The sequence below is a fragment of the Maniola jurtina genome, chromosome 17 (genome assembly GCF_905333055.1).
Source record: "Maniola jurtina chromosome 17, ilManJurt1.1, whole genome shotgun sequence".
Classification (NCBI taxonomy): Eukaryota; Metazoa; Arthropoda; class Insecta; order Lepidoptera; family Nymphalidae; genus Maniola; species Maniola jurtina.
Genome location: NC_060045.1, coordinates 2,333,101 through 2,354,987, shown reverse-complemented (window position 1 = coordinate 2,354,987; position 21,887 = coordinate 2,333,101). Strand labels below are relative to the sequence as shown.

The 21,887-nt window shown below is 37.5% G+C and overlaps 4 protein-coding genes across 9 annotated transcripts in view; 2 read left to right on the top strand and 2 right to left on the bottom strand.

Annotated features, from left to right (window-relative positions):
* Window positions 1–172: 172 nt before the first annotated feature.
* On the top strand, window positions 173–2,046 carry LOC123873568 (congested-like trachea protein). The gene has a single exon (XM_045918449.1). The coding sequence runs from the start codon at window positions 298–300 to the stop codon at window positions 1,192–1,194; it is 897 nt and encodes a 298-aa protein (XP_045774405.1). The 5' UTR covers window positions 173–297; the 3' UTR covers window positions 1,195–2,046.
* LOC123873566 (G patch domain and ankyrin repeat-containing protein 1 homolog) lies at window positions 1,506–19,476 on the bottom strand. 2 transcript variants are annotated; one of them, XM_045918448.1, is made up of 3 exons: window positions 19,464–19,476; window positions 3,954–4,621; window positions 1,506–2,594 (listed from the first exon to the last, which is right to left on the bottom strand). In XM_045918448.1, the coding sequence occupies exons 2-3, from the start codon at window positions 4,606–4,608 to the stop codon at window positions 2,308–2,310; spliced, it is 942 nt and encodes a 313-aa protein (XP_045774404.1). In that variant the 5' UTR covers window positions 4,609–4,621; window positions 19,464–19,476; the 3' UTR covers window positions 1,506–2,307. The 2 variants fall into 2 exon arrangements, with proteins under 2 accessions (XP_045774404.1, XP_045774403.1); XM_045918447.1 differs by lacking the exon at window positions 19,464–19,476 and having other exon boundaries at window positions 3,954–4,720.
* On the bottom strand, window positions 10,990–12,181 carry LOC123873572 (myb/SANT-like DNA-binding domain-containing protein 3). Its single transcript, XM_045918455.1, has 2 exons — window positions 11,819–12,181; window positions 10,990–11,633 (listed from the first exon to the last, which is right to left on the bottom strand). Exons 1-2 carry the CDS (start codon window positions 12,026–12,028, stop codon window positions 11,154–11,156), a joined length of 690 nt encoding a protein of 229 aa, XP_045774411.1. The 5' UTR covers window positions 12,029–12,181; the 3' UTR covers window positions 10,990–11,153.
* LOC123873556 (NPC intracellular cholesterol transporter 1) overlaps window positions 14,587–21,887 on the top strand; it is a 60,131-nt gene continuing 52,830 nt past the window's right edge. For all 5 annotated transcript variants that reach the window (XR_006797707.1, XM_045918422.1, XM_045918424.1 and 2 more), the window contains exon 1: window positions 14,587–14,855. Coding sequence is in view for 4 of the 5 variants with exons in the window: in XM_045918422.1 (XP_045774378.1) it covers window positions 14,772–14,855 (84 nt within the window). In the remaining variant the exon portion in view is untranslated. The remainder of the gene's footprint in view (window positions 14,856–21,887) is intronic.

The following is a 21,887-nucleotide window of genomic DNA, read 5'->3' as shown; positions in this document are numbered from 1 at the left end:
ATAACTTGAAAATATCACAAACTTGACATTGGCTAATCAGAGTAAAGCCAGATTTAAAGAAAAAAAAAATTACATTTTTTTAAATTTATTTACGGCCTTGGATGCAAGGTACTGGTTTCGTCACAGATGAATTTGAGAAAAAATGTGTTTTCAGTTATGACAGCTGACAAGACAATTAGTGCGGTTAATGAATTTGGACTTTGACATTGCATTTTTAAATTTATCTTGACTTGACACTTGTTTTTTAAAGTTTGTGGACTTGCCTTTCTCTTCCGTACTGATTAAATAGTATTAAAAATGTCTGAAAAAAGCAGCCCAATAAAATATTTTATAAGTGGGGGCTTCGGTGGTGTCTGTACCGTGCTGTCGGGCCACCCTATGGACACCATTAAAGTAAGATTACAAACTATGCCTCTCCCGAAACCAGGTGAATCAGCCTTGTATTCTGGCACTTGGGACTGTTTTAAGAAAACCATACAGAAGGAAGGCTTCCGCGGTCTTTACAAAGGTATGTCGGCGCCGCTGACTGGAGTTGCACCTATATTCGCGATAAGTTTCTTCGGCTTCGGTCTGGGTAAAAAGTTAATCAAGTCAGACGACAATCAGGTTTTATCTAAACCGGAATTGTTCGCTGCGGGCGCATTCTCCGGTATTTTTACCACGTCCATTATGGCGCCCGGTGAACGCATAAAGTGTCTGCTTCAAATTCAGCAGGGTGGTAATGTTCCCCAAAAGTATAGCGGTATGCTAGACTGTGCCAAACAGTTGTACAGAGAAGGTGGGATGAGAAGTATTTACAAGGGCAGTGTTGCCACTATTCTAAGAGATGTGCCTGCCAGTGGCATGTACTTCATGACTTACGAATGGGTAAAAGAAGTTTTAGTACCTGAAGATGCGAGTGCTAAATTAAAAATGGCAGCAACAATTGTCGCTGGAGGCTGTGCGGGTATAGCTAACTGGCTGGTGGGTATGCCAGCTGATGTCCTAAAGAGCAGGCTACAGACTGCCCCAGAAGGCACCTATCCTAATGGAATGAGAGATGTGTTCAAACAACTAATGGAGAAAGAAGGACCTACAGCTTTGTACAAAGGTGTAACACCTGTTATGATCAGGGCATTCCCAGCAAATGCTGCTTGTTTTGTTGGTTTCGAATTTGCAGTTAAGTTCCTTGACTGGGTAGCCCCTAATCTTTGATGGAGTGTGTAGAACATGTGTAAATTGTTATTAAAATATCAAATTGTATTAAATTAAGTATAAGGTTCCTGTTAAGTAAAAGTCATATTTTTTACAAAGCTGTAAATGCCAATCAGTGTAATTCAGATTTATAATAATATAAATATATTTTTATACATCTGTTATAATTTTTGGTACCTTGCCAGGACATGACCATAATTTGTTTCAAGTTTTGCTAATTTTATGTGTTAATTATATTTTCCCTAGTCCCTTCTTAAAATAAGTTGTATCTGTTCAGCTCACAAATATTATTATTATAATAAAATTATAAATAAATTGTATATTTTTTACTATAACTTTTAAGTCAATATTGAAATATACTGTGCCTTTAAAATCATGTTTATTTTCCTGTTGTGATATCCACTCAAGTAATGAAGAATATAAGTGAACTTCCTCATAATGTCAATCACAATTCACTGCTCACAATTAATCATTTCAGTTTTAAAGATGGGAATTATTAATGTCTAAAACTAAATGCAATCAATCTGTACCTCACATTAATAATTCCATTTTCCCTTAAACTCACCATTAGTAACAAACACCACAAATAGGTATGTCTGATTTTATTTTTAATGAAAACAAAATAAGTCTGTCTTAAAATTATGCCTAAAAATCTGGGAATTCAGTACAAAGACAGATAATGTAATTTCTTCTGATTTATTTTGGCCCTACATAGGCTAGAGCCGCCTCAGAGGATCAGCCTGGCTGTTCAGCAGGGAGATGCAATCAGCACTCTTGGCACCATTCTGCACAAGCTTGATTTGTACAGTAATTAATTAAGGCTAGCATTAAGTTTTATTGTAAAATTTTCAATAAAGAAAACTAATATATTTTATGATTTCAATAAATTTATTCATATGACTAATTACTTCTTTGATACACTGCCAGTGCAGTGTCTTTTTTAAAATAAATTGTTAAACAAACATCATCATCATCATCATCATGATGTTCTATCTATTGTGCCAGCCTTTCTTATTCTGAGATCTCCTCTGAGGTTTCTTCATGAGATTTTCCTTCACATAATGGTGTAATATTTGATTATTTACACAATGTTTAATTCAAAATAGCTTCATATCAATAAAACTCTCTTCTAAAATTAATTTCAAATCTTCGATTCTTTTCATTAACATTTTTCTCATGTTTCTTAATTTGTTGCTTTGTTGATTCACCATTTGAACTTTTTAACCTCTTTTGCTCATGGCCGAGCCCCTTTTTATCATTCTTCTGAACTGCCTTAATTGGGTACTTTTTTCCGGACCCATCTGGACCTAGTCCTATTTCCTTATTCCATCCAGTTTTTAGCATGATCTGATAACCTTTATTGGATTGTGGTATGACATAGTTTGTTGGTATTTTTCTACCTAAAAATAGAAATATAAAAGTCAGTGGTCAATATTATCACAATCAAAATCTTTAGCAGCAGATGACATGGTGTTGCTCAGTGCTTCTGTTTGTGGCTTGGCAAAATTGTTAAGCATGTGTGAAAGCTACGCCCGCAGTCACGGGTTAACGTATAATGTAAAAAAAAGCGAATGCATGGTCTTTCAGGCCAAAGGGAAACCAGTGCCCTCAAACGTACCACCCATTAAGTTATACGGTACCCCCTTAAAGAGGGTGTTTCAGTTCAAATACCTAGGGCATCTGGTGTCTTTTGACCTGAAAGACGATGCTGACATAGAGAGAGAACGCAGGGCATTGTCTATTAGAGCGAACATGATCGCTCGCAGGTTTGCTCGTTGTACTATTCCTGTAAAAGTAACGCTCTTTAGAGCTTACTGCACTTCTTTTTACACGAGTAGCCTGTGGGTGGACTACACGCAGAAACAGTACAATGCCCTGCGTGTCCAGTACAATAATGCATTCAGGATGCTATTGGGCCTGCCTCGTTACTGCAGCGCGTCGGGTATGTTCGCGGATGCGCATGTGGATTGCTTTTATACTACCATGCGTAAGCGGTGCACATCCCTGGTGCGCAGGGTACGGGCTAGTTCCAATGCCATCCTGAGGGCATTTGCTGACAGGTTTGATTGTCAGTACATGAACCATTGTCATATGGTGCACGTGCTGACTAATCAAGCCTGTCTTAGATATAGTATTAGGATTAAGTAATTAGATAGGTATAAGATCACTAACATTAGTTTTAAGGTGTGTTATTACTAACAATTATGATCAATTTTATGGTCGAAGTAAAGGATTTTTATTTTTTATTTTTTTATTTTATTTTATCTCTCCTGCAATAGGAATGTTTCAAAATTATTGTTACATTTACATTTGATTGGAGAGTAACAACAGAGACAAGAAAAAGTAATTAAAAATATCAGGTCAATCTATCTCAGGCTGCACAGATGGCTTTGATGCTGTTTGGTGCAAGAAAATTGCATAACTGTTGACCAAAGCCTGTGGCAGTAACAGCATCCTACACATAGCTGGTAAGATGGATAGTTTCCTGATTAGGAAACTCATGCAGAGGACTTGATCCCTATTAGTTTTTACTGAGGAATGTGCTAGGTACCTTTTCATTAATCACAAAAATGTAGTTTTTTAGGTTTAATAATTAGATTTTAGTAATAATAACTGGAACAGATAATAGAATACACTCTTCAGGGCACAGAGGAAACATAAAAAGTCTTGGGACCTCCTAAGTTGGTCATCCATCAAGTTACTGACTTGGGTCAATGTTACTTGATTAATACCTACTAGAGAAATAGTGGAAACTTTACCTTTGCTAGCTTTAATATTGTGTATAGTTGAAGATAAGTGTTCATCTTTACTGTCAAATGTTTTCCCATCACATATTTCACATATAAACAGTTCTTTGTGTCTCTTTTTATGCTTTATTTCTTTTACATCATATACATTTGTTTTCTTAGGTTGGCCACAACTTGACACATGACTTAGAAGGATATCGGCTAGATAACTACTTTTGTTCTTAATAATTAAACTCTGAGCAGAGTTTCCTGCTTTGTCCTGAACTGTAATATCAATACCACGCTTCAAAAGTTCTTTGACAGCTTCATAAGATTTAGCTTGGCAAGCTATCATAAGCAAGTTCCAACCATACTCATCAACTGTATTTATCTTATCAGGGCAAGCATCTAAGATATGTTTTAAACTATCAATATCATTGTCTTGCACACTTGTAAACAGTTTTAGATTAGATACGTCCAAACTGTCAGGTTTTCTCGTATGTTTAATTTGAGACACATTTTGGGCGTTAACGTTAGCATTCCCGGAGGGGCGCACTTGATTTTCTTGCACCTGACCCACTTCTTCCAGATACAGTTTTCTGGCCTCTTCACCACTTATTCTATTAGAGGCTATAGTTTTTGTAGGTGAAGTTGACCGCACGAAATTATTGTAGTGTCTACGTAACATGTTTTAAAAATACCTAATCCAATGTGCAAAAACTTAACTAATGTAGGTACTGAAACTTAGAAGAATTAAGAAAATAGAAACTAATATGCATAATGCACTTATTCAAAATACATTCTACAGAGTCAAAAATCATATGTCAAAGTGGTCATTTGTCAAATATCAATGGCAAATGCTTGCAAATGGCAATACCTATATTATGGACTTTGCTGGCGTTTGTGTTGTTGAAAACACGTGTTAGTGAGGTTTTGCATAATTTTAACTGTTGTGTCAATTTATTAGTTGGTGTCTGGACGTGAGTATTTAGATTAAGTGTTGGTGAAGGGAGAAACCCGAGTATGGAGGTCGATCCTCCGCCTGAACCTCCTGATCCGGGTGAAAATGTAACCGTCATGTCAGACCCCATTGAGAGCCCGCAGTCCATATCTATGGACTCAGAATCAACCCATCGTGGTACTAAACGAGCAATCCCGATAATTGATAACGATCAAGTTCCATCGTCCACTAAAAAAACTGTAATAGGGCCAAGCTCGACAGCCCCTTCAATGCAATCCGTTTACCTCCATCCTTCACTCTCAGACTCCCCAAAAAAATATACAAAAGATGATAAAGGTCCTTTCGTAGTGTACGTATCCCGTGAAGTGTCCGACCCTTCAGCCGGCGCTTCTATGAGAGCGATCAAATTCGGCCAGTTCCTTCACAAAAACAAAATAAGGTCAGTTCTTAACGACGGCGTGAAGAATGTTGGTAGAAACAAAGTTTCAGTTGAATTTGCAAATGGTCAAGCGGCTAATGAATTCTTAGAAAACCCTATACTTACCATATCCAAGCACATTGCATATATACCCACATTTAACATCACTCGCATGGGATTAGTCCGAGGTGTACCTGTAGACTGGCATCTGGACGAGTTTATTGACTCTGTGGAGCTCCCTGTAGGCTGCGGGGAGATCCTTAAAGCCCGACGCTTAAATCGCAAGAACATAATAGACAATGTTATGACCTGGGTTCCAACCCAATCCATTGTTTTAACATTTAGAGGACAAACTCTCCCTCCTAGAATTTTCTCCTATCATACATCTCTTCCCGTGGAAACCTACCGTCTCCCCACCATCCAATGTATAAATTGCTGCCGGTTTGGTCACATAAAAACTCAATGCAGATCAAAACCTCGTTGCTTTAAATGCTCCCAGCCTCATTCAGGTGAAACTTGTGAAGTACTTATTGAGAATGCAACTTGCTTACTCTGCGGTGGTAAACACATGGCTACAAATAAGAGCTGCCCTGAACACTCTCGGCAGCAATCTATAAAACTTGTCATGTCCGATGAAAATTTGTCCTATCAAGATGCCTCCTCCCGCTTCCCTCCCGTTCGCCGCTCATATGCCGATATGGCTAAAGAAATGTTTACCGCTCCTGCATACTCTCCCATTTTTAATCCTGTCAGACCTCGTCCTACACAAGCCCCGTCCAAATCTTACAAACAAACTGTCACCCGCTCCCCTCGCCCCAGACCCCAACCTGCAAAGGGGTACGATAGGCAAGCCCATCAGGACATCATCCACAACTTTCCTTCTTCCACACCTAATGGTTGCGCTCTGAATGCAGAACGTGATCACTCTTATGCTCAACCACCCAATGATAATAATATATCTCTCACCAAATCCCTCACCAATATTCTTGATAAGATAAACCAAAACCCTCCACCGTCCAACGTTGCTGAAATTATCATCAAAATCGCTTCTGTATTAAATAATGGCCTCCCTGGAGATACTCCAATGGAATAGCCAAAGTATACGACGGAAAAAACATGAACTCGTTCATCTCCTTAATAAACATAAGCCCGCTGTCGCTGCCATCTCTGAGACATGGCTCCTGCCGGACTCTCGTTTCAGGGTGTCAGGCTTTGCCTGCCTGAGGGATGACAGGGATGACGGATATGCAGGTAGTGCTATTCTTGTTAGGCGCTCCCTTGCATACACTTCTATTTCCCTCCCGCCTCACTCTCATCAGCTCAATGCTGTTGCTGTGAGAGCCCTTGATGTCTCCTTTCTTTCACTCTATATTCCACATCCTCATTCCTCTCTTATCCCTGAATTAAAATCTATTCTCTCCTCTCTTCCCCCCCCGGTACTAGTGATGGGTGATTTTAACTCCCATCACACGTCCTGGGGTTCCCATTCCTGTGACGGATTTTCCACTCTCTTGCTGGATGTTTTTGATGAATTAAATATTTGCATTCTTAACGATGGCTCTCCAACAAGAAGAGTGTATCCTTATCAAAATCCTAAAACTGCTGTCGATCTATCTCTTTGCTCTCCCTCTTTGGCTTCTCTTACCTCCTGGAAAACCCTCCCAAGTACCCACGGTAGTGACCACTTCCCTATTTTACTCAACATAGCACAAAAATCCATTCCACAGTATAATCCTAATCCCCTTCTTAAACACAAACTTAACAAGGCCAACTGGTCTGCTTTTGCGGAATCAGTTGACCTTCTTATTGATAACTTATCAGATGAAGACAGTACAGTCCTTTACTACGATAACTTTGTCAAAATTTTGAAATATTCAGCCGACCTCCATATACCACTCAAAACTACTAAACGTGATTTTATGGCATCTCCTCCCTGGTGGGATGAGGAATGCACCAACCTAATAAAAAAACGTAAAGATGCAGAAATTTCCTACACGATGTTAATGTCCCGTGAAAACTTTTTGGAATACCAGCGCACCGATGCCAAAGTCAAGAGATTGGTATCAAAAAAGAAAAAGCGAGGTTGGATTACTTTCTGCGAGTCTCTGGATCCCCGATCCCCATCTACCTTGGTATGGGATAGAATGAAAAGATACCGGCAATCTGTCTCCTCTAGTGACCCAACTTCCAATAACGCATCTGTTTGGTTAGATGCTTTTGCTGACAAACTTGCTCCACCATTTGTTCCATGCGAATATTCCTGTCCTCATCTAACTCCACTTACTTCCTCAGACACTATGGATGCCCCATTCAGTTTCTTGGAGTTGCAGTGTGTTCTCTCGGACCTTAAAGACTCAACTCCAGGGGAAGATGGTATCCCATATTCCTTTATTGTAAAACTTAACAATAAAGCGAAACACTGCTTTCTTAACATGATAAACAGGTTTCTAGAATCAGGAATCATCCCGGGACCTTGGAAAACGCAAGTAATAATCCCCATTAGGAAACCTGGTAAAGATCCTTCTGACCCAAATGCTTACCGACCGATTGCCCTATCTTCAACTTTGGCCAAAATTATGGAGCACTTGATTAAAAACCGCTTGGAATGGATAATAGAAAGCAGAGGTTTAATTGCCAAGTCTCAATTTGGCTTTAGAAAGGGCCTTGGTACAATGGACAGCCTTGGAGTTCTTTCAACAGACATTCGATTAGCCCTAGCTAAAGGAGAGTACCTTGTGGGTGTATTCCTAGATATTGCAGCAGCATATGATAACGTTCTTCTCCCGGTACTCAGGCAGAAACTGCAACAGCTGAGCATCCCACCGAGATTAACTCAAATAATATGCAATCTTCTCTCATCTAGAACCATTCTGGTGAGAACTAAATCCCTAAATCTTCCCCCCAGAATGGTCTGGAAAGGTCTCCCTCAAGGTTCTGTTCTGAGCCCACTGCTCTACAATATTTACACCTATGATCTTGAAATGTCTGTTGAAAGTTTTTGTAACATCCTGCAATATGCAGATGACATAGCTCTGTACGCCAGCTCCAACTCCATGGACGAAATTTCTACCTGTTTGAACTCTGCTTTGTATTATCTAGGCCAGTGGTTGTCAGATCATGGGCTTACACTGTCAATCGATAAGTGCAAGGCAGTCATCTTCACAAGAAGAAGACAAATTCCAATACCCAATGTTATGTTTGAGGATCAACACATTTCTCTCGCATGCAAAACCAAATTTCTTGGCGTGGTTCTAGACTCCAGGCTGAACGGTGTAGCTCACTCCGACTATGTTACCCGTAAATGTGAAAGCAATATTAATATCCTGCGAGCCTTGTCAGGGGTATGGTGGGGTGCCCACCCTTACACCCAAAAGTTATTATATAACGCCATAATCCGTAGTCATATGGACTATGGATTATTTATTTTAGACCCTATAAATAAGTCGGCTTCAGAAAAATTAAATAAAATTCAATATAAATGCCTAAGGCTCATTCTTGGGGCCATGAAATCTTCTCCCACCAATGTATTGCAAGTTGAATGTGTTGACCCTCCTAGACTTCTACGGGCTCAATATCTCAGTGATCGCTTTATCTGTAAAGTATTACAACTCTCTTCCCATCCTTTATTGGACAAGCTTCATAAGCTTTCCTCCGTCTTAAGGCCAAACCATACCCGTCCATGCCTTTTAAAAAGTTTTGTCAAATATACTCAACTCCCACATCCACTCTACTCTTCTCCCAAACTCCCCTTGTTCTCCTCCTCATTTGCAGGGTTAACATATAACCCACCGATTGCCAGTCTAGGTCTTCATAAAGACACAAGTGAGGCAAATGCAAAATTTAATGAAATACTTCAAAACAACTGGTCCGATTCCTTAGCAATATATACAGATGCCTCCAAGTTATCCAACAATGGTTGTGTTGGTGCTGCCTGCTGGATTCCAAAATACAAGATAGTCCTTCAATACAAATGCCCCCCTGAAACATCGGTATTTACAGGAGAGTCTATTGCTATATTAGAAGCTACCCTTTTTATAGAGTCCCATAACGTACAACAATCAATTATACTGACAGACTCTTTAAGTTGCCTGCAAGCACTTAAAGGAAATCCCTTCCGTAGTAAAGCTCTGATCTCCATCATCTTTAAAATCAAAGAAACTCTATACTCCTGTCATCAAAAAGGTCTCTCTGTTACATTGGCATGGATCCCAGGTCACTCTGGTATAAAAGGTAATGAGAGTGCAGACTCCTATGCAAAGCTCGCCACTAAATCAGGTTCTCTAACATATTTTAAAAATCACTCCCAGGATCTGTGTGCTCTTGCAAAAACTGACCTTATTAATTCTTGGAACACATTGTGGATTGAATCAAAATCGGTTAAAGGTAAATATTATGCTTCTTTGCAATCTGAAATTCCTCGAAGACCGTGGTTCTTTTTTCATCAAAATATGGTTCGTTGGGTTGCTTCAACTATCACCCGGTTACGTATTGGGCACTCTTGCACTCCAGTCCATTTGGCCAAACTGAGAATTAGAGATCACTCTTTGTGCGAATGCGGTTTGGATGAAGGGTCACCCTCCCATATCCTCTTTTCCTGTCCAAGACTTGTATATAAACTTTATGATGTTCTCCCTCCTAAGATCCCTCGTCCCCTAAGTGTTGAATGTCTCTTAATGTTTGTGTTTAGTCCCTATGTAAAATTTTTGTGTAAATATATTAAGTCTAACAAAATAAAATTGTAAATTAATCTATTAAGTTTAAAATATTCTGTATATATTATTGTTTATGTAAGTACATGTACATAATATTTTTTATTTGTGTTGTTGTAGGTTATTTACTAACATCATAACCCATCTAGTCCAGTTACCTACCACAAATCGGACTGGGATTGTCCAGAAAAGACTTGGATGTAAATAAACCGTTCAACCTCCTTTGTGTTTTCTCCAAACAACGCGTCTTTGGCGAAGTGAATTGTGCTGTGTGGCACAACAAAAAGCCACTAAAATAAATAAACAACAACAACCTATATTATGACAGTTATTTTTTTTATTAACTGGTTTTACGGCTCTGGTTTCTAGCTTTTTTAAGCCTTGTGACAGTTACCTGTGAACGATATCCATGCATATAATATACCTATTTATGTATATAAAAATGGATCGACCTTTCTTTCCTAATCCTACTTGAAGTGAAGCAAATTATAACTACTTATCGCTATCCCACTTCGATTAACAAAGTAGAACGAGAGATCTCTCGACTCTCAGTTCAGTGGTGTCAGCTCCAGATTAAGTGTAGGTAACTTAAATATTGGCGTTCTGCTTTTATATGACCATGGTTTAGGATTAACTCTGGTACAAGGAAAATAACATACTGTTCTCTATCGATTCTCGCATGACTTTTTCAAAGCTACGGAACCAGTGTTTACATACTCTTTGCTACGGAACCCTCGGTGGGCGAGTCTGACTAGCGCTTAGCCATATTTTTTTTTGGAATCATATGCTGTATTATAAATATAAATCAGACTATAGGTATTAAAAGTATAGATTGTTAATTGTTATGATAATGTAAACGCTACAATAGGCTATAGGCAGTTAAATAGATATTTTAAATTATTACAAGTTACAACTATTGTAATAATGCAGCCAGTATTCTTGGCACCATTCCACATAGGCATGATTTGTAAAGGAATTAGATAAGACTATCTTAAAGTTTTATTGTGATAATATTTTCAACTATTGCAGAATTATTAAAAACTATTTACATCACATCTATGGTTGCACAGATGTCAATTTGTTATATTACAGATAGGTACATTTACTAAATAAACTAGATAAACCCAAATACTCGAGATCTCATATCACTTTGTTAATTCTTTAGCAATACTTTTTAATGCTTCAGTCTGTTCTTTCAGCAATTTCAGTTTTTGTCTTAAGTAATCCTTCTTAAAATTTAAATAATCTTCTTTGATCTGTGCTTTCCTTTGTTCCTGGACAGCTATCAGGTCACAGTTAAAGAAACAGCTATTTGAGTGTTTTGAGCTACGTTTTGAGTTTTTGATTTTTACTTTTTTTGTTTTGTGTTCTGTTGAAACAAATACTTTTGGCTCAGGAGGTGAACCTGGTTCACTTAATGAGGTTGCAGACATGGCATCATTAAATTCATCTTGATTTTCACTTAATGGCACAAACTCTGTAGATTCTTGATAGTCATCTGAAGACAAAGTTTTGATGCCTAAGGCATCCTGCTCTGCTTGAGTTAGTGTAGTTGTAGAAAAAGGTATTTCGCCATTTGTTTCAGTCTGCTTTTTCTTTGTTTTTGAACGAAGATCGTGCCATGTCTGAAATGAGTGATGGAAAATAAGTAAACTGTAAAAGTACTTTGTAAAATGGTGATTTTTGTAACAAACCCACAATGTAAACTTATTATAATTTTTCACTCAAATTTTGCGCAAAGGCACAAAGTATGAACTTAGTGGTCGCCGGCTCAAACTAATGTAGTTACTTATAAACATTATTTTCGTACTTTTCTCCACTGTCTCCAAGTTTTCCGCGCACCTGGCATAGCATTGCATTCGCTGGCTATGTTTTGCCATAATATTTGAGAATCTTTATAGCTAAAATCCTGAGTAACTTTGCAAGATATTAATTCTGGATGTTTTGCCATTAATTCTATTAACTTTTTCTTCTGTCGAGCTGTGACATAAATACACCTTTGTCTTTTCCTACCTTCCATTTCTAGGTAAATAAATACCGCAATCGATATGTTATTTTAATTCAACACTAGAAAACGTAGATATTTTTTATTTTTGTATCAAAGAAATAAGAATAGCCTCTGCTCTGCAGATTAGAAAATATGACAGAAAAATAGGACCAAACCAAAGACTAACAGACTACAGATTATGACAGGAAAGAATATTATCTTTTATGTCAAATAAGTTATAGAAGACTTTGCTGTGTTGCTGTTAGCTGGCGGGCGTGCTCTGCCTTTTTGGAGTGTTTTTTTAGAGCGCTTTAATTGCACCAATGGCAGTATCATTCTGCCATTGACATTTCAAACTTCAAAGGCACCAGCAACTTTTTCACTTTTAGCGACAACAAACAATTTAGCGTCTTTTCTAGTCATTTATTTTACATTGATTTTGTTTGTGTTGATTTCGGAGACTTCTAGTGAATTTTAACTTTTTCCACATCTAGCGACTTGAAGACGTCATTGCTACAAACGGTTTTAAAGAGTTTTTTTTCTCTCTCGTCTGGCTTTACAAAGATTAGCCAATGTCAAGTTTGTGGTTATTTGTAACACAAGTTAGTTAAACTATACAAGTATGGACTCCGTCTGTGCCGGCGCTCGCCGACATAGGCACGGCACCCCTTTAGAGCGCTTTCCAGTCAGTTTTAACAAAAAAAAACACTCCAAAAAGGTAGAGCACGCCCGCCAGCTAAGTGCTAACACCAACACAGACGAAGACCTTTTAAAGAGTTTGCAACACAGTTCAGTAGTTGCCACTTCCGTGCAGCGTTGCCAGAATGTTACTTTTGTAACATTTTACGTTACTTTTGACCCCCTCATGTTTCCTCCATGTTACACGACTCAAAATGTTACTTTACGTTACTTTTAGGACTTCATAAAAATATTCAAATTTTTCCCAGCAAACCAAAAATAATCGTGAAAAGGAACACATCCATTAACAGTTTTTGTTTGTCGTAATTGACCCATTTGTTAGTTTATTTCACTTTCTCTAAGTTATTGGTCTAAGTTCACTTTGTTTTGTAATTACTCTGTGATTAAAAAAGTGTTTTGTTTGTTTTTCTCTGTGACTGAACTTTGTTTTGGAATAAAGTTATTCGTTGCGGGGTAGTGATATTGTAGTTATGTATCTAAGTACAAAAAAAAATTGTATCTTTATTTCGTCAAAATTTGAAAGTGATTGGTTTGTTCATTATCCTTATCGACCGTGTATATGTGTTGCTAACACTACTTGCTTGGTAAGTAAATGTTGTATACAATGTAGTTTTAAGTAAATAAGTAAGTAGTTAACTAATTAGGGAATCAGTAATGCAAAAACAAAGTCATAGTATTTGCAACTGAAAGCAGTTCGTTTTTGTATGGACTGTCATCTTATTATTAAGTCACATTAGTTTCCAGAAGTTCATTTAGCTATTTACTACTTAGTTATTGTTGTAGGTAACTTCGGTTTTCTTTACAGGAATGAGAGCGAGCTGAGTAGATACCGGCCGGCGTAACTTAAAATTTGAGTTTTACTATCGAATCTATCGATCTCTTTGCTGAGACCAAGGTAAGTAGTTAGGTACCTACCTAGTATTGTTCAGTTAACAAAACGAATTTGAAATTCCCGCGTAATTTTCTTCACTGCGTACCTACCTAGTGCGTTTTTTTTTATTCTCTCGTCTGGCTTTACAAAGATTAGCCAATGTCAAGTTTGTAGATATTTTCAAGTTAGAGAAACTATATAGTTAAGTAAGGACTTTGTCTGTGCCGGCGCTCGCCGACATACGCACGGCGCCCCTTTAGAGCGCTTCCCAGTTAGTTGCAGCATGGTTCTAGCACCAAAATCGCCAGTGAAACACAACACACACGCGCGCCATGAAACGCTACACAGACAAAATCCACCTAGTGCGAAGCCCTCAAACTCAAACAGTCCTGTGTTGCCAGATCGCCCGATATAAGACGATTTTAATCTTTTTAACCCCCGATCCAAAAAGAGGGGTGTTATAAGTTTGACGTGTGTATCTGTGTATCTGTCTATGGCATCGTAGCTCTCAAACTAATGAACCGATTTTAATTTAGTTTTTTTGTTTGAAAGGTGGCTTGATGGAGAGTGTTCTAAGCTATAATCAAAGAAAATCGGTTCAGCCGTTTGAAAGTTATCAGCTCTTTTCTAGTTAATGTAACCTTCACTTGTTGGGGTGATATAAATTTTTAATTTACACTTGTAATAAAAATTGATTACCTAACAAAATAAGTTATAGCTATTCAAAGACATTTTTAGATCCGTTGGTATATTATTATTTTACATATTGATTTGTCTTTCTTTTTCAGGATCAGCAGTCAATTTATTCAATCAACAATTATTATTACGATTCTTTTTAAGCTTAACTAATGGGACAAGAAAACTGTTAAAATTTTTGTATAATAAAGTGCCATATTAACCTGTGTACCTTTTTACTTTTATTTTCCACGAAAAATAAGGAAATGTTACTTTTCTCGTGAAAATGTTACATTTTGAGATGTCTCGTGTTACAATTGACTATCTGCCACTGGCAACACTGCTTCCGTGAGTTCACAGTTGACGGATGTCGTGCCGTGAAACAGTTCGTTGTTCTATTTTACTCCTTATTTTCGATTATTTTAGAGAAATAACATTGACTCCATTAACCCTTTACAATAGACATCGGTGTGTAAATAATATGATATGACGGATTTGTGACTTTAATATTGTGAAGTTTTGTTTTGCACAATGGCTGGCACGGGTGGAATATTTTTGCGACGATTTCTCCCATCCGTCTTCGGATTCCTGTTTCTAATTCATATAGCGGAATACGTAAGTATTGTGCTTAGTGATTACTATAAATATCGTTGTTCTGCGCTACTACACAGTGCACTCCATAGTGAGTATGTAGTTTTTGTGTGTAGCCATGATTGAACGTCATGTTATATTACTTTTTTTACGTTCACCTTGCAAAATATTAATGCTCAATATAAAACCAAGACCATTGCGTATTCATGAGGAAATGATATCATAAAACAGGTTTTCGATGTAAAACCTTCGTTTTTAAAGTTTTCATAACATTTTGAAAACGTAGGGTGGATTTCACTTTAATAAGTTTCTGGAAGAACTGGGAGTGTTTATTAATTGCGTGTTTGGTATAATAAACATTATAGGTTGATCGAAACCGGAACATCTTGAAATAGTCATAGTTGACTATTGCAAGATGTTCTTTAAATTGGTACCTCCTTACTACATTCTTATGATCTTTATCACAATAAAGTTCTGATGTGATTAATGGAAAGAAATGACTTGCAATGAAGAATATAATGCAGAGAGAGAAAGGTTCCCAGTATTATGACCATTTATATATTAGAAATTGCTACCATGTGAGAGACTACTATCTATCTTTATGTTCTTTTTGTTCTGAAATTATTCTGGCAGAAACAAAGATTAAAGTATTGCAAGTACCTACATAACAGTTTATTTTCAATATTCTATTATAGGGTCCGCTAACTGCATCACATACACTGCCTAAAAATTACAGTTTAAATTTTAGTGTTGGTCATGATAGCTGGTTGCTGTATGACTTGCTATTGTTATAAACAATCTCAGCATGACTGATAAGTGATAACACAATCATTTCTTTTCATATTAGGTACATGTATAGCAATTCTTTGAATTTTCAAAGTTAGAACTTTTTATGACATGTATTCCATCCATCCATCAGCCTGTATGCGTCCACTGCTGGACATAGGCCTTTCCAAGAGCGCGCCACCAAACACGGTCCTCCGCTTTCCTCATCCACCCGCTCCCCGCCACCTTCTTCAGGTCATCGGTCCAGCGGGCAGGAGGTCGTCCCACACTGCGCTTACCGGTACGCGGTCTCCACTCCAGAACACGTCTGCCCCATCCGCCGTCGGTTCTGCGACAGACATGACCTGCCCATTGCCACTTCAGCTTGCTAATCCTTTGAGCTATGTCGGTCGCTTGACATGTATTATCCATGCCAAACTGTATCTGTCTGTCTGTTGACTATTTTCAGGCCATCTGTTTAACCAATGTTAGTGTAATTTAGTAAAGAGATAGCTTGCATGCTAGAGATTGAGATGGCCTAGGGTCGCGTAAAGCGGGGTATCACTGTATAATAATTATAATACAGATATAAAGAGGTGAAGTTTGTAAGTTTGTTTGTAGGAGACAAGCAATCACAATCTCTTGAACTACTGAACCGATTTTGAAAATTCTTTCACCAGTAGAAAGCTACATTATTCCATATATTTTTTTAAAACATTAGAGATCCCTACGAAATATGTAATAAGCTACCCGTGCGAAGCCAGAGCGGGTTGCTAGTAAGCAATATTTTCATTAAAACAAATTACTTTAATAAGTAAACAAATTATTCATGTATAAAGATGAATCATTACTCATTTTTTGGTTGATTCATGTGCAGGTGTCTGATTAGATTCTGGCTAACCAGTATTTAACTAGATATTGAAACATACTTCTTGCTTAGGTATATTATTGTCTTATCTGTTACAGTTATAGTATTTTTTCATGTTATCAGATTAGGCAGAATAACTATGATAACTGTTTCTTATACAGTGTGTCCCTCAATAAAGTGCGACACTGAAAAGTGGTAAAACTAGACCTTAAACTAAGGACAAAAAAATAATCCTACTTCAAATTGATGAAGTCAGATTTCTAAGGACTCTATGTGCATAAAAAACTGGCAGAATTGAGAACCCCATACCATTTTTTGGATTGTGTTAAAAAATCGATTGATCCCATAGTATTGGCCTGATTTTTTTGAATAAAATAAGATTACACCATATTACAGTTTCTTGGCAAGTTGGCAGTAAGTATGGATAAAATTACAAATAGCTTGCAAAAAGATGCTATCACCAACTTTGCTTTTTAACCCCCGACCCAAAAAGAGGGGTGTTATAAGTTTAACGTGTGTATCTGTGTGTCTGTGTATCTGTGTATCTGTCTGTGGTATCGTAGCGCCTAAACGAATGAACCGATTTTAATTTAGTTTTTTTTGTTTGAAAGGTGGCTTGATCGAGAGTGTTCTTAGCTATAATCTAAAAAAATTGGTTCAGCCGTTTAAGAGTTATCAGCTCTTTTCTAGTTTTCTTGTAGAAAAGAAGGTTAGATAACCGTTAGGTTCATAATATTATGTCAATAGACAAATGTCAAGCTGTCAAGATGGACGTTGCCTAAATACATAATTATTTATTTGAAAAAGATGTTTTGGAAAACTCAGATACTTTGGATCATCGGGGTTGTTATAAATTTTTAATTTACACTTTTTGTGTTGTAATAAAAGTGCATGTTTTGACTGTTGTTTTTGATAATGTATGGTCTGGTTTCACCCCCTACCGTGATTGCGCTTAATGGCAATTAATTAACACACAATATATGTTACAGTCAGAACTCCTATCCAGCCTGTCAAAAATCGACTATAGATTTCTTCATCTGTCTCAGCTGCCTACAGTGACTGGCAGAATCTATCATCCTACTTAATGGATGCCATAGAAATGTAACATAATGATGGCCCATGTTAACTATTTCAATTAAACTAATCAATACAATTATGTAACAATCAATATCAATCAATACCCTCATAGGACTACCATGTCATAATAATTGATGTAGAATGGGGGACTTCATTGAATTAATTGACTAGTAAATTGACAAACTATGTAACTGTTGTCTGCAAAATTGACAACTGCAACTCTAAAAGTATATATTACTAGCTTTGTCTGCGACACGTGTATAATTAGTAGCCTATAGCAATTCAAGTTTCAAAATATTTTTATTCAAGTAAACTGTTGTACAAGTACTTTTAAATCGTCAAGTGCATCTACCGCGGGTTCGGAATGCCTTTTCTACCGAGAGAACCAGCAAGAAACTCGGCGGTTACTCTTTTAAAAGATTTGATGTACAATATTATGACATGTATAAAAGTTGGGGATAATGTAGCTGTCTATCAAGGAAAGAATTTATGAAATCGGGTGAGTATAGTACGCGACAGGTCGAGATGGCAATTAGGGTGGGACGCCCCGCACACCCGCACAGTCCTGCGCTAAGCCGTGCGGGATAGCGCGGGTGACGCGCGGGTGTGCCCGAGTTTAGTTTGGTTTATATCAGTACAAGTGTAAATTAAAAATTTATAACACCCCCGACAAGTGAAGGTTACAATAACTAGAAAAGAGCTGATAACTTTCAAACGGCTGAACCGATTTTCTTGGATTATAGCTAAGAACTTTCTCGATCAAGCCACCTTTCAAACAAAAAAACTAAATTAAAATCGGTTCATTAGTTTAGGAGCTACGATGCCACAGACAGATACACAGATACACACGTCAAACTTATAACACCTCTCTTTTTGGGTCGGGGGTTTAAAATTCGGTAGACTATGTTTTTTGTGACGCTTAAACTTTTGAAAAATATGTTATAAATAACTAGATGATATTCGCAACTTCTTCCGCGTGGATTTAGGATTTTTAATCCTGTAGGAACTATTTTGCTTTTCCAGGATGTAAAGTAGCCTATGTCAGTCTTCATGTCTTTAAACCCATCCATAAAATCGCGTCAATCCATTGCAGGATCCGATGGAAGGAAAAACCAATAAACAAACACACTTTCGGATTTATAATATGGGTAGTGATTTTAGAACAGCAGTGTACCCACCCACGTATTGCGTATGTTTATAATTTTAGCATGAGCAACGCGTTTTTATTATATTAATAGCAGAGCAGACAGTGTCAACATGAGGTGGGATTGCCTTTAATGAAGTGCGGGTGCATATTAATAAACTGTACATATGTACAAAACTAGAAATACAGTCCTTACTAATTTACGATATGGTATGTGCCTGTGTCAAAATAAATATTTCTCAGTGATTTTTAAATAGAGGGTGTTCCAAATCCACGTCCTTTGTTAGTTTTTCATTATTTATTACCCGACTACGGCAAAGCCGAAAGGAAGGGTTATTTTTTTTAAGACTAGAGGATGTACGCGACTTCGTACGCGTGGATTTAGGATTTTAAAGATCCCTTGGGAACTGTTTGATTTTCCGGGATAAAAGTTGCCTATGTCAATTACAGGGACGTAAGCTACCTCGGTACCTTTCAAATAAATCGGTTAAGCGGATGGGTTTTTAGGAATCCCGTGGGAACTCTTTGATTTTCCGGGATAAAAAGTAGCCTATGTCCGTCCCCGGGATATAAGCTAACCCTGTACCAAATTTCGTCAGAATCGGTTAAACTGCAGTTGGGCCGTGAAAAGGTAGCGGACAGACAGACAGACACACTTTCGCATTTATAATATTAGTATGGATTAATGTCACGAAACTAATTTCAATACGAACGAAATTAGACGTTTACACGTTAAATTTCTTATGAAATTAATGTAATAAAACTAATTTCATGCCACTAATGACTAAATTCGTAATGTAAAGTCGGCTTAAGGAACCGTGTAGGTACTTGGCTTTTTACATAGGCGAATATGTATAATATGTAAGTACGTCCTGTGTTGTAATATGTCCGTAACATATACAGTGCCTACTTGATAATAATTGCGTATTGCGTATCTTCCATTGCAAGGCTCCGCCATCAAGGCCTATCATCTTACGTCATCGCATGCGCATATCATATTAATTTCTTTTCCTCGACCTAAGCTAAATATAACTAATTAGCTAAGGTAACTGTTTTAGTTAGAGCTAGACTGCATTATTAGTTACTTCACAAGTGTAAATTAAAAATTGGTTGTCTGTAAAGTCGGTTTACTGACGATAGTTGAACGTGACAACAAAGGCCGATTGTGCTTCTTTGTCGCTCGTTCCGCGCTCTCGCTTGCACTTCAAGCCTTACATGGAACGCCTCAGAGCGAGGTAACGCCGCATGAGTCATGTTTTTTCGTGCGTGCAGCCGGCTCTATCGAATTATAAGACGTTGTCACGTAAAAAATTTATAACACCCCCGACAAGTGAAGGTTACAGTAACTAGAAAAAAGCTGATAACTTTCAAACGGCTGAACAGATTTTCTTGGATGATAGCTAAGAACACTCTCGATCAAGCCACCTTTCAAACAAAAAAAAACTAAATTAAAATCGGTTCATTCGTTTAGGCGCTACGATGCCACAGACAGATACACAGATACACACGTCAAACTTATAACACCCCTCTTTTTGGGTCGGGGGTTAAAAACATGGCGTAATATTATAAATTGAATATTTGAAAAGAGCAACAGCTGAGTTTCAAGTATGGCAGTTTTTGGGGTTCCGTACCCAAATGGTGCCAAAAGGTCCCTATTACTAAGACTGCTGTTCGTCCGTCCGTCCGTCGGTCTGTCTATCAGTGGGCAGTATCTCGTGAACCGTAATAGATAAAGAGTTGAAATGTTCACAGAATTTGTATTTGTATTGAACAGCAAATAATAAGAATTTAAAAATGACCGCCACGCCGCGCCGCCGCCGTCGCTTGGCGGCAAAACTTTGCGGGTAGGGTGGTAACTAGCCACAGCCGTAGCCTCCCTTAGAGACCCGTAGCCATAGCCTTAGAGACAATTCAGAAATTAAAAACCGGCCAAGTGCGAGTCAGACTCGCGCACTGAGGGTTCCGTACTCGGGTATTTTTTCCAACATTTTGCACGATAAATCAAAAACTGTTATGCATAAAAATAAATAAAAATCTGTTTTAGAATGTACATTGTACAGGCAAAACCCTTTTATATGATACCCCACTTGGTATAGTTATCTTACTTTGAAAATTGATACATACCTATTTTAATTTTTTTTTGAATGATGTGACCACAAATTCGCGTTTTTCAGATTTATTCCTGTACTTGTGCTGTAAGACCTACCGACCTGCCAAATTTTATGATTCTAGGTCAACGGGAAGTACAAGTACAAGTAGGGAAAGGGAAGACAGTCTTGTCTAGGGGAAGGGTTGTTGTCTGTCTGTCTGTCCGTCGTGTCTGTCAAGAAACCTATATAGGGTATAAGAGTAAGGGATCCGTTTTTCCTTTTGAGGTACGGAACGCTAAAAATTCCCAAATTGTCCCTGTCAGAAATCGAACCCGTGACCTCCCATTTATAAGACCATAGTGCTTACCAGTGTGACAGGCAGGCCATCAAAAATCCCCTATATTATGTAGTTTTTCCTAACCGACTTTGTACTAGTGAGCAGTTAATTGCGGTAATTTTCCTTGGGATCGTTGATCTTGTAGTTAGCGTCTCATTTTATGTTCCGCTTCCTACGTAAACATGAAATACATAACGATTTTTTATTACAACAATTCTAGGAAAATGTGATTTTTATTTTCCTGTTAAGTAAGTAGGCACTAAGTTAGGTTAGTACATACTTATGTATAAAATGCGTAAAATTTAAATTATGGCATTTTTAAAATTATGTACTTACTTAAATAATTTAAAAAATAAATAAATACTAATATAAATAGTTATTTACTACTCAGTAGTTATTAAGTTGAATACACATGTCGTAATTTTGTCAAGAGGTACTCTATATTTACTTATTTATTTATTAAGTAATTATTTTATATTATGTGTATCTCTACTTCCATTGCTGATAAAATAAGTAATGACAATAGGCCCCAATAAAATTGAATATTAAACTAAGCCTATTGATTTTATGATGAGTGGTAGATTGAGTCATTCTGTAACCGGAAATGCCAGATTTACCCTATTTGTATCAACAGGACACAAAGTTTGCCCCGATTCAGTAGAAAATACACTTTACATAACTGATAATAAAGTCTCTAATACAGTAGCAGTATCTTCTTTAGTGATAAGACCTCTTGCAACCTAGCACAAATTGTTTTCCTTCTTGTTTTCATTTT